Source organism: Aspergillus japonicus (genome assembly GCF_003184785.1).
Source record: "Aspergillus japonicus CBS 114.51 unplaced genomic scaffold BO86scaffold_45, whole genome shotgun sequence".
NCBI lineage: Eukaryota > Fungi > Ascomycota > Eurotiomycetes > Eurotiales > Aspergillaceae > Aspergillus > Aspergillus japonicus.
Genome location: NW_020291682.1, coordinates 251,296 through 263,101, shown reverse-complemented (window position 1 = coordinate 263,101; position 11,806 = coordinate 251,296). Strand labels below are relative to the sequence as shown.

The 11,806-nt window shown below is 52.3% G+C and overlaps 3 protein-coding genes across 3 annotated transcripts; 1 reads left to right on the top strand and 2 right to left on the bottom strand.

Moving 5' to 3' along the window:
* Positions 1–657: 657 nt before the first annotated feature.
* On the bottom strand, positions 658–1,528 carry BO86DRAFT_152831 (uncharacterized protein). The gene is made up of 3 exons (XM_025666328.1): positions 1,112–1,528; positions 987–1,042; positions 658–926 (listed from the first exon to the last, which is right to left on the bottom strand). Exons 1-3 carry the CDS (start codon positions 1,190–1,192, stop codon positions 761–763), a joined length of 303 nt encoding a protein of 100 aa, XP_025525395.1. The 5' UTR covers positions 1,193–1,528; the 3' UTR covers positions 658–760.
* Positions 1,529–5,653: 4,125 nt separating this feature from the next.
* Positions 5,654–8,886, bottom strand: BO86DRAFT_152732 (DUF323 domain protein). Its single transcript, XM_025666327.1, has 7 exons — positions 8,305–8,886; positions 7,545–8,224; positions 7,225–7,440; positions 6,295–7,174; positions 5,969–6,243; positions 5,825–5,906; positions 5,654–5,754 (listed from the first exon to the last, which is right to left on the bottom strand). The coding sequence occupies exons 1-7, from the start codon at positions 8,598–8,600 to the stop codon at positions 5,685–5,687; spliced, it is 2,499 nt and encodes an 832-aa protein (XP_025525394.1). The 5' UTR covers positions 8,601–8,886; the 3' UTR covers positions 5,654–5,684.
* A 1,044-nt stretch (positions 8,887–9,930) lies between these two features.
* BO86DRAFT_457828 (uncharacterized protein) lies at positions 9,931–11,787 on the top strand (the record flags this gene model as incomplete). Its single annotated transcript, XM_025677251.1, has 1 exon — positions 9,931–11,787. Exon 1 carries the CDS (start codon positions 10,342–10,344, stop codon positions 11,785–11,787), a length of 1,446 nt encoding a protein of 481 aa, XP_025525393.1. The 5' UTR covers positions 9,931–10,341.
* Positions 11,788–11,806: the final 19 nt, after the last annotated feature.

The window sequence follows — 11,806 nt, the reverse complement described above, 5'->3', positions numbered from 1 at the left end:
CGGGGTCTGGGTCTGGGTCTAGGTCTGGGGGAGGGCAGGGCCATCCGGGTGTGGGAGGCAGCAGACATGGGAGGGAGGATGTGCACCAAGTTCACGACGAGGAGGATACAACGGCATCCGATGAGGACGATGACCTCGAAGCGCATGTGAAGACCACCCCCCAACCTCAAAAAGCTCCGCGACGACGATCGCGACGCTCCCCTCCGCTGCAAACGGAGGAACGCGACTCCGCGACGAGCTCGGATGCTTCACCAAAGTCTCCATCCTACAAAGGATCTACGGCCGAGCCAAAATCCAGAAAAGCGCAGTCTATGAATGCCACTACTACATATCGTACACCGACTCCAACCGCTAATAAATCCAAGAGGAGATTAATCTTTGATGACTGGGACCAGCTTCCAGAGCCGCCGCCCCAGTCGAACGTCCAGGTCCAATCCCGCCTGTCGTCATCGTCGTCCAGTGAAGCTCCTCCTCCTCCTCCTCCACCGCAAAATCCACGAGGCATTGATCCAAAGGCGAAGAAGAAATCGCGTCTCAACGAAGTGCCAACCTTCCTTCTCTGAGCTGATGTGCTATTAATGGTGTCGGGCGCATGCGCGCGCGCATGCTCCCTGGCGTGTCTGAGCGTGAGTGTGTGTGGCGGTTGACAAAGAAGTTAGGTGGGCACCGAAAATTTCCCCTTATTGAAGGCGGGTTGTCGTCGTCGTCTTCGTCATCACTATCGTCGTTGATGATGTTTCTCAGGAGGAAGTATGGACGTTCATTCCTCCTGTTCCGCCAACGGCCTTGGCGCCGCGGCTGTCCGACTCAATCGCCGAACATGCGTCTTGATCTTATCCCGTGTCGACTGTTGCCGTTCGATGGCCGCGATGGCGATATCCTTTTCCTTTTCCAAGGTCGATCCCCGACTGTGCAGAGTCGCGGCACTACAAAACCAAGAGGTTAGTCCCCGACGTTCCAGAAAGAAACAAGGAGTCGGAACTTACTCATCGTCCGGGAAAAACGAAGGCATTTCCTCCTTCCGAAAGTTGGTAGGGGGACCCTGCAGCGCCCTTATCAGTTACTCGGATCTTGCATAAGCTTTCCCGGCAATGCATGTTCCAAAACTCACAATCTCCAGCACCCGCGGCTGCGGCTTCTCGCGCTTGAACGGGGCCTTAATCAGTCGACCTAGCTGCCGAAAACACTCCATGGTTTCTTTTTTTTTTCCTGTGTTGTGTCTTGTTTCTTTCCCTTCGAAGGTGTTCGTTGGATTTGTTTGGGATAAATGAGTGTGAGGGTTTGCTAGCAAGCAAGAACGTCTGTGTAAATGATTGTGGTTGGTGGTTGGATGGTTGGGTTATGAACGAATTGGGGATTGTCGCGGTCGATATACAACAAGAAGGGGAGTCGAGCAAGCGATGCGCTTTCCTGATGTCGATGAAGCTGATGACGACGATGATGATTAAAAGGCGGTAAAAATCCAAATCCAGTAATCCTTCCGGACAATCAAGTAGCGAGCGAACAAGCAAAAAAGGAGATTTGCTTTTGTGGTGGTTGTGGTGTTCTAAAAACGGGGGGTGGTTTGTATGTAGTATTCAAACGAGTGACCGGCGGAGACGGGTTGTTGTGGTTGAGGTGGAGAGCAACACTCCGTAGTAAGGCGGCGAGGCGAGGCTATGCTATGCAAGCAAGCAAATGTTTCCCAACAACGAAAAATCAAAGAACAAGGAAATTAAAAAAGAATACAAGATTCACAACAAACAAACAAAAAAAAAAGACCACACAGATAAGGAAACTTGGTTTCTAAACGAGGGACAGGGCGGCCGGAAGCAGAAAACAAGACAACGAAAACGAAAAAGAAAAAAAGAGGAATTGACTCTCTATAACATTAGGCGGGGGAACGGGGACGAGATGGAGAGAAGAAAAGAAAAGAGAGGAAGAGGGAGGGAGGGGGAAGGAGGGAGAGAGATCTCTTTTTTTACGTGGATCGAGAATGAAGAACGAAGCGGCCAGTGGGGGGTGTCCCTTTGGGGGAGGTGTGGAGGAGATAATATATTCAGAAATTGACCTCCAATTCGCCCTGTTTTTTTCTTTCTGTTTTTTTTTTTTTTTTTTTTTTTTTTTTTGGCTCAAAAGGGGAGAGAAAGTAGACTTGAACTTAGACAGCTGGCTGAGTTGCAATTGAACGGTCGCCCTTTTTTTCCTTTTTGTTTTTCGCTGATTGCTCGCCCGTGTCAACATGCAAGAATAATGCAGGCTTACCGTTTAGTCTGGTAGGTAACTTAGTCTAGGGAATGATAAAGGCAGGAACAGAAGGAAGGAAGTAAGACAAAAATCCACCGTGACAGTTGTTCTCTGTGTACACTGTACGGAGTACAATATGTCCACTCCCCTGTGCAGTACAGAGAATCCGCTAATGGAGGGGGGGGGGGGAGGGATTTACGCGCTATGTGACACATTCCATTCTTTGCTCCGATGAGTAGAGTTACTAGCTTGACCTTTTTCCCTGGGACAACAACAGTAGTCTGGTTGTTGACTCGACTCGCCAAATATGTTCGGGTCCGCCCCCATTCATACTTTATCCCTGCCCCCTTCCGTTTCCCTTTGTTTCCCTTTTTCCTTCTTTTGTTGTTCTAGACGGATGTATGTACTATACGGAGTACTATAGGTATGGCCCCCAGGGGAGAGGGGAGAGGGGGTGAGGGGCCAGGCGGATGCCATGCGTTGGCGGGCTGGCTGCGGTGCTTGCTTGCTTGCTTGCTTGCTTAGCGTAGCGTGGCTTGTACTGTCTGTACTAGTACTCCAGTGGTTGTTGATGTTGTGGCGATTGTTGCTGCTGTTGCTGTACGGAGTAACCGTCTTACTGCGTCATTTCTATGTTTAACCCCGGTTCATTCAGGTACCAGGCACCAGGCACTGAACCGAAGGTTGATCCCGTCCTCGACATCATCGGGGTTGCTGGGGGCTGTGTCTGTGTGAGCAGTGTGCCTGTCGATCTTCACCTGGATCTACCCAGTCGGAATAGATGAGATATGTGACCTGGTATAGAAGACGCAGCTGTGTAAATGAAAGGACATTACTCAGGAAATGAAGACCCCTAATAGGCTCCAGCACTACTATCTCCCTCGACTCACGATTAATTGTACTGCACACTACGGAGTACTCCCATCCTGCACATATGGAAAAAAATATCTTCCTACATACGTCCTACATGCCAGAATCGCCCTGACCTGAGTGAGCTGAGGATGTCCCCGTAGCAATGGCCAAAGGCCCATGGCCCATGGCCCCGGGGAAGGTGGAGGAGGGGGGGGGGGCGAAAGGATCATCACCAAATCAGGGCTCTCCATTCCCCGATCTGGGGGAGCAGGGCGATCAGCCACCATCTGAAGCAATAGTCGAACCCTTTCCTTGATACTCACCGACTTTGAGGTAAGTCAAAGTGACTCAGTATCTCGATGACGCTGTCAGCAACAAGAATAGTATTATCTTGTTTCTGGAGTAGATCAGATCTGAATTTCTGCGACCGCATACATCGGGACAGTGACAGCTGCTGCTGCTGCTGCTGCAACCTAACGGCCCCTGAAACTAGCGTAACATACTCCGTACACTACCTCTAGAAATAAAGCCCCAACCTCCCCCTTGTGTAGTATTTCTAGGTACAGTCAGTACGCGGTGATTCGCCCCCAACTACGCAGTAGCCCAGCCCAGCCCAGTCCAGCTCAGCTAAACCAGCCCCAGCTAAGGTGAGTCTGGTCTACACCCTGCCTCATTCAACGATGACGTAGATTATGTTTGTGCTTGGGTCTTCTAAGGACCAATAGATAAGGAATTGCAAGTCACCGTGTGGTACTCCAAACTCCGTACTCATTAAATCAAAGATTCCACTCCAGACTAATCGATTGACATGGACAACTGAATCGCGCCCCTTGTACGACTGTGCAATACTAATAACCTACCGATACGTTAACAACTAGTCCTCTCCCCTTCCCAGCACATAACCCACCCACCTCGAACTTAGTTACTCAGTACCCGTCCGTCAACATTCTTCACTCTTAGTTCCTACATACATACATAGTATTGTCCCTTTCCCTTCCGTCCCCCGAATGCCCTCCTTGCATACAAAGGAACCAAGAAGACACAACCCAAAAAAGGAACCAAGAAGACACAACCGAAAAAAAAAAAAAAAAAAAAAAAAAAAAAAAAAAAAAAAAACAAAAAAAACTTCTCCATCACTACTCCATCATCACGAACGCACGCCGATCAGGTACCGCTCCCGTAACGACGACCTGTTAAGACTACAGCGACTTCCCCCCTCTAGCATTCACAACGGGACCTACGGAGTCCTTTCCATGAGCATTCTTGAGCAACACAACACATACAAGACTAGAAAATCAGTGCTATGATACTCTCCCTCGCTCCCCCTTTCACTAACTACCCAGATAAGGTACAGTACACAAGTACTGGCGAGATTCGTGGACGTGGAACGGGACAAAAAAAAGGGAGGCCTACCTACCTACCTACCTATCTACCTGCCTTACCACCTACCTACCTTATAATATAATAACCCAAGTCTCCCGCTTGATATGAATAGTAATGACATCTGAACCCATCACCAATATGATTAGTCCAACCGAGGGGAAAAAAAAATTAACAATTCAGCCCTAGACTACTCCGTACGTAGACTCCTCTCCCGCTGCTTCTACCATCTCATCATCCCTCATACAGAAACTGTCTGTCCTGTACAGTACTGATAGTAAGTTAGTTATGTCATATGACTAGTGAAATCCTCCCCCACAGCCCTCTCTAAGCCACTACACTACCACTGCCACTAAGTCTAAGTGACTACTCCTCCCAGCTTCAATCCCAATCCCAAAGAGAATGAGGAGAGCTTTCCACCAAGTTTTCCCAGCCAGCTAAGATCGAACCGCCAACCGCCAACCGGAATAGAATAGCTTCACCCCCATTCCCCGACCAACTAACTCACTGACCCATGCCAGCGCGATCAAAACAACTCAACCTTCAATAGCCAAGTCGCCACCTCAAACAGTACCGATTCTACCCAGCAGAGATTGGAAAGGGTTCACAGTGCGTCCAACATGGCGTCGAGAAAATGGATTCGAAAGCAATGATGAAATATCTCCAGAGACTGTCGGCCTGCCTGTGTGTCTTATCTGCTAGCAGAAAAGTGATTTGATCCTCGTTGATTTGTCAAACGCAGGGAGGGGGAATGGTCGGTCTCCACCGCGCGGCTGATTATCTGTTGAACTGGATCAAGTTCTGAAATAAAGGTAGCCTGGACTTTGTACAGTACTACGACACCTGGATCCTACCGACAGTACAGTACTAACGCAAAACCCTACTCGGTAACTATCTTCATCATTGTGCGTTCTGGTCCTCAACAAGTGAAAGTATGCAAGTAGAGTACTGTACTGCACTTCTCGGCAGTAAACCGGTCTACGCATTCATCCATGATGTATGCCCTCCTCAATCTCGAACGACACCATCTACGGCAGCCGTGATACCCTCAGATGGTACAGTACTACGCCCGCAGCATCCAGAAACTCGGCCAGAGCAGACACACTTTGAAAAGAATCACCGGGCCTCACACCCCATCCCTCATCCAGTGTTGTTGGAAACCTAACCATACCACTCCATTACAAGCACACAACCCCATCCACTTTCACACTTTGTGACCTCCCTCATCATCGAAGATCCCGCACCAACCGCGCCCCCGCCCAAGGATAAGGATAATTCCGCTGATACCAATTGACACTGCTCCCAGATCGGAATTAGCAAATGTCTCCCAAAACGACCCAAGACTAACAAGAAAAACAAAACTTACAATGTCGTCCGCCCCGCAATCCTGGGGTGAGTAGCCCAGGACCCGCCAAGAATGATATTGTGCTTGCCATCGAAGAAGTCGGCTTTCGTCACGCCTTAGCAATTGTCTCAACACGTAACATGGTACTCTTGGGGTAGAACGTACAGGTATACCCCGGGTAGATCTTCATCGCCTCAAACCCTTCATGTCGCTCCAGAGTCGAGCTCGTCCATTCCCAGACCCCGCCGAGCTCTCCGTGCCCGGCAAGGCGATCGCCGTGCTGGATGACCGGGGTAGGGTGCCAGTGCTTGAACCCGACGTTGCAGTCGTCGAGGTCCACAAACACCGGCCGCGACTCATGCGACGCCTTCGCAAAACGATTCAACTTAGTGGGGACCACGCCGTGTCCGTGTCCGTTCACACCGTTCGTCTCGCTGTGACTGTTGATCATTAGCCTTGCTGACTTAAAAGCCACGAACCAGGTGACCGACCTATACCCATTAGGCAAGTCCTGTTTGCCATTCAATCGAGCCGCGTGGGCATAGATACTCTTCACTTCCTCGTAGGTTGGAAGTCGACAGCCCATCCATTGCGCATATTGTGCCAGCTCATCGTAAGACGCAATGACCGGCCAATCCTGCGCATACTGCAACGGCACCGGCCCAAACACCGTACGAACTGCAAAGCTCGCCAGGTACTCCTTCGTAGCGTGGCCGTTACTCTGTCCACCATGCACGACACCAGACGACCCCTTGGGATGGGTCCAAACCCACGACTCTGGTTTTTGGTCCAAGCTATTCGCTTGGAGATATCTAGCATATTCGCCATTCGTGATGGGTCGACCCTGTGCCTGGAATGCCTGGACCGAGATGACCCTCGCCGGCTTTTCGTTGTCCCATGCGTAGGATACACTAGGCACCGATGCCCCGTCATCGTCAAGTCCTATGGAAAGGGTCTGTTCTGGAATGGTGAACCAGTCGTTCGACCTCTCGCGCTCTCGGGCGTCTTGGAATATCTTTTCGAAGTCCGGCCTGGGGACAGCAGGAGGGGGATTTATCCGCTCACTCTGAACGAGCATGTAGAGAAAGGTCTCTAGGTGCATGGCTTCATGCTCGAAACCGATCCAAAGAGCTTCCCCCAGCGTGCGATCCTGGGCCAGGTCGTTCTTCTGGTAGACGGACCGAACGCGACTGCGAACTCGTTCTTGGTAATCCAAAATCTCGTTGAGCGGCGGCCATTCATCTGGAATCTCGCTGTGCGAATGGCACTGTTCAGGGTTGTCCACGTCGGGGTCAATGCCACGTTCAAAAATCATCTGGTATGACTTGGGATGAGTCGGCTCATCGCCCAGCGCTCGAGTGAGGTGGATATCTGTCTGGGCTTAGTACAGTTGAAGTCAACCTAGGAGTCAAGCACTTTACCTAAGAATGTAGGGATATGACCAAAATAGAATATCAAGGCGTTGCGCAGTTTGATCGGCTTGGAAAGCAGCTCCTCGCGAGGCACCATCGACCTAGTGACGATGTCCCACGCCGTCCAAAGCTTCCGGAACTCTTCATATGTCGGAACGGCACCTGCTGCATACTGTGAAGGTTTCGACGGATAATTCAAAACTGCTGAAGACAGGATATGAAGATCTGTAGACACTCGAGTCAGCTTCGGCCGTTGCAGGCAACACGCCACGGTGACCCCAGAGCGCTGCGCGCATGGAGTGAAAAGGAAGTTGAGGAGTGAAACATACGATACTCCCCGGCCTCATTCTCATACTCCACCTTATGGATCAACCCAGCATCATGCCACAATTGTTCCCGCTGCGTAGCACTATACTTGTACGCCTCTTCAAAGATCAGCTTCTCGCCCTTCTTGATCACCGTTCCATTAATGGTCACGTCATGCTTCGGCGCATAGAACGCCCGATGTGTCCCTTCCGCAATATCATAATCCGTAACAACATCCCAGTCTTCCAGCTTGAACGCCTCATACCCCAGCACAGCATTGGCATGAACGAGCCCATTCTCATAGAACTGCCGTGTGATGCCCTTGGAGTCATTATAAGCCCGGAACACCTTGTCCGGATCACTGCAAGCGTCCAGTCCAATAATCATCAGATCGTCCGGGCCCAAGAGCCGAGCGAATTGCCCCAGGAAGCTCGCCGCCGACGGCCGGTCAAAGTTTCCAATCGACGAGCCCATGGACATGATCACCGTCGGCAGCTTGCGGTTCTCAGGTCTATCCAGCCAAGCCATAGCGTCGTCGTACGTGCCATGCAGGCCGTGGAACTCGACGTGCGTGAAGTCGTCGATCGAGATTTCGGAAAAGGTGCGTTGAAGCTCGGGAAGGGACAGATCGAGGGCATAGTAATCGACGCGCTTGCCGGCTGACTCAAACTCGCGGAGCAGGATCTCAACTTTGCGAAGGTTTCTATACAGTTCAATTTCATTTTAGCTTCCGTTGTTCGGATTCTTGGGGTGGTAGGAGAAAAGATAGCAAGCAGCACATACCCACTTCCTAGCTCCAGTAACTGCGCATTGTCCGGGATGCGCTCCACGATCCGCTTGGCGTGCGTGCGTAGCACCTCAATCTCCGCGTTGGTTAGATAGTACTCCTCGAGGTAAGTGATCTCCTCGAAGAGCTTCAGGCCTTGGTCATTATACAGCAGCATGGTGGGCATTGAGCGACTGGTGCCAGCCGGAGGAGAGATTCCTCGCTGGATCTCGTTCACCAGGGAGAACTCGAGTTCATGTTGGTGGATGGCCACAATGTCGACACTCTTGGTCGGACAAGTTAACGGAGACATGGTTGCAGGGCCGTGTGGCTTGAAGTCTATTTTATAAATATACCGAGGTCCTTTGGAAGGGGGGAAGAAGGAAAGTTCAGGAGGATAAGTATATCCCCGTCCAAACACCAAAATTTTGGGACTAGCCAAAAGGCGCACTCTATATTAGGTCTGAGAGAGCAAGATAGAGACAGAGAAAGAGGTAGGGAGAGAGAACAAAGAGAGGGCAATGTAGTGTGTGCGCCTAAGAATGTTGTTGTATATATGCGGATGCACGTCGGGTGCGAAGGGGAGTATGTATGGAGGAAAGAGGGGTAAAATGAGGAGAGGAGGGGTGAAATGCAAGTCAGTCAGTCAAGTCAGTCGGCCCTTGCAGCACCGAGAAGATCTGAACGAGGTGTAAATAAACAGGAAAGGCAAGACCACCTGCATAAGTAGTAGCCTTCTGCTGGTGGGGGGAAAGAGAGGGGGCACGGTGCCTTGTATGAGGAGTAGAGTATGTCCCTGGACATTTGTGGAAACCGAGGAGTTGAATGCAAACAGCCCACCGGGGCATGGATCTTATCGGTCAGCCATGGATGATGAGACTCTCGACTATTGCTCGATGGCAGTCAGACCACGGCTGAAAGGAGGGGAAGTTGATGGGTTATTTTTACAAGGAACCCCACCATGCAAGGAAGGGAATTCCTTGGAGGTACTCCGTACTGTAGGTCGGTCCATCCATCGTGTTTTTTTTTGTTTTTGTTCTCCGAACTCCCCGCTGAGTGGTGGAATGATCCAATGGAGCTGTGAGAAATGACGGCAGTGACGCAGACATGCGGGTGCGATTTCCAACGAGTCTGACAATCTGACAATAAAGTTGGGCGAGAACGAGAGAACGAGAGAGGGTGTGGAAGTGAGTGGATGGATCGAGGAGTGCATGAGAGGGTCATGACGTTGTGTTTGCATTACTCTGTGCTTTGCTTTGTGGTGTTTGCACTGTTGCACTGTTGCACTGTTTGTTTGGCCAGGGTCGTATCGGCCCCACTCCCCACTCCGGGGTGGAGATCTCCACCTGTTTGCTGCGTTTGGATGTTTTGTCTTCAGCTCTGAGTCTCTGACATACTCGACTAACGGCAGTTCATTGTTGCTCTTCTTCTTACACTAACAGAGATCCATGTCTCTGCTTACCAAGGCTGGGGTCCAATCTGACTCACGGCAAGGTTCCTTTGATTCATAATCCATTCGTGTTGCTGGAAGCCTTCAGAAACAGCAAAATGGTCCGCCAGATGCGCCAAGTCCAGCAACTCGATGCCTGCCTGTGGTTGCACTGTCAGATGATCACCACAACTGGTACAGTACCAGGAAAAGCCGAACAACAGATGTGATAAGATTAGGGCTACCCAGATCCTTGCTGCGCTGCAGCTGCCAGGATGATCATGGTCCAGGTCATTTTAGCTCTCTCCACCAGATCTCTCCCGTATGTTGGGTGAAGACCCTGGAGTCCCGAGTAAACTGTCAAGCTGCGACACGTCGCCTTGATGCCTCGGGAAACCGCAGAATGGCTTGGAGTCACGCCTCACCAAACAGAGACACAATTTCTTTGTCCCACGGCGCTTTGTCCGCCAGCGAGTACCATGAAAGAGCCCATTCACCATCAAGCCCAGGGGCACCCGCACATTTATAAACATATAAGCCCCTAGACATCTTCTACGATCCCCAAAACCAAAGTTCAACCCATAGCACCTTTCACCACACACATAACCAGCAACAACAAAAAAAAATGAACCCCCTACCGCCCATCAAGCGCCACTTCTTCGGCGAATCCTCCTCCGAGGACGAAGCGGACGGCCACTGTGACCCCGACGAGTACCAATTCAAGGACTACTCATCAGACGAGGAGAACGGCGGCAACGCCTCCGACCTGGCCTCGGAGTACAACCCGGAGTCGCTGCCGCCGCTGGACGAGGGCGACACCTCGTGGAAGGAGTACGACCCGGACGAAGGGTACTGGTACGTGGGGACGGAGTTCCTGGACCGCGCGTCCACGCCGTCGCCGACGCAGGTGGAGGCCCAGGAGAAGGCGGCGGCGCGGCGGGCGGCGCGGCGCCGGAAGAAGGCCGAGGCGCGAGCGGCGCTGGAGGCGCACCTGGAACGGCGACGGGCGGAGGCCCCGATCGAGCCGCTGCTGGCCGGGCTCGACGAGAAGCTGGACCGGTGGGAGGTCACCCTGGCCCTGCACCGGGCGATCACCTTCCTCGAGGAGGGCCAGGACCGCGAGGCCGAGCACTTCGTCCTCGAGGCCGTCGGCATCGCCCAGCGGCTCGGCAACCCGGTGTGCCTGGCGCGGTGCCAGTACTGGCAGGGCCGGGTGGAGTACTCTCGTGAGAACTACCACGAGGCGCAGCAGTGCTTTCAGGCGTGTCGCGAGGGGATCCTGGACGCGCCGGAGGGTGAGACCATCACGTGGTACCTGCGGGTGTCCAGGCCCGGGCTGACCGAGGAAGAACGGCAGCAGATCGGGGAATCGGAGCAGGTTCGCGATCGAGCGCAGGGCTTGTATGGGTATTCGCCGCAGTCGACCAGTCCTGTTTCTGGGGACTTTCACTTCCCCCATCTTCAGGACACGGAGCACGCATGGGGGGAACTGGAGGAGGGAGAGCCACCCGGTGAAGCTATGCCTTATGAGGCCGATGACGAACGGGAGCAGATCCGGGAATCGGAGCAGGATCGCGATCGAGCTCAGGCCTTCTATGGGTATTCGCCGGAGAATGCTAGTCTTGTATCCGCGAACTTCCACTTCGCCCAGCACACAAGGAAGGAGGAGGACCGGCCACGCAGCGAAGCAACACCCGATGAGACCAGTAATGACAATCAGCGAAGAATCCTAACCCCTAAGTCCCGCCTGCCATTCGTCGCGGGAGAGTTCGACTCAGACGGACTGCAGCTGCACCGCAGTCAGAAACACTTCACATTCGAGATGTATCCGCAGGGCATGGCGCCACGGACGCGCCCGACCAACATCTTCCCCGAGCAGCGCAACGAGATCCTGATGTCGGAGGAAAGCTGGAAGGCGTTCAACGAGTATGTGCAGGACAAGGGCGTCACCATGAGTTACCTGGACCGGGAGGGGCAGAAATACCGCGAAGCGATCAAAAAGAAAAACCGGGCAGCGTGGGCAGCGTGGGCAGCAGAGAAGAGGATGAACAATACTTGTGTCATCATGTAGGAAGAAACACCCTTTCCTT

Bases quoted from the DNA above. Each gene is read 5' to 3' on its own strand.
- BO86DRAFT_152732 (XM_025666327.1), bottom strand. From the start codon at position 8,600: ATGTCTCCGTTAACTTGTCCGACCAAGAGTGTCGACATTGTGGCCATC. The intron at 8,225-8,304 runs GTATGTGCTGCT...TGAACTGTATAG, and splicing joins TTACTGGAGCTAGGAAGTGG to AAACCTTCGCAAAGTTGAGA. The intron at 5,755-5,824 runs GTAAGTTTTGTT...ATCTGGGAGCAG, and splicing joins ATTGCGGGGCGGACGACATT to TGTCAATTGGTATCAGCGGA.
- BO86DRAFT_152831 (XM_025666328.1), bottom strand. From the start codon at position 1,192: ATGGAGTGTTTTCGGCAGCTAGGTCGACTGATTAAGGCCCCGTTCAAG. The intron at 1,043-1,111 runs GTGAGTTTTGGA...AGGGCGCTGCAG, and splicing joins AGCCGCGGGTGCTGGAGATT to GGTCCCCCTACCAACTTTCG. The intron at 927-986 runs GTAAGTTCCGAC...TTGGTTTTGTAG, and splicing joins TCGTTTTTCCCGGACGATGA to TGCCGCGACTCTGCACAGTC.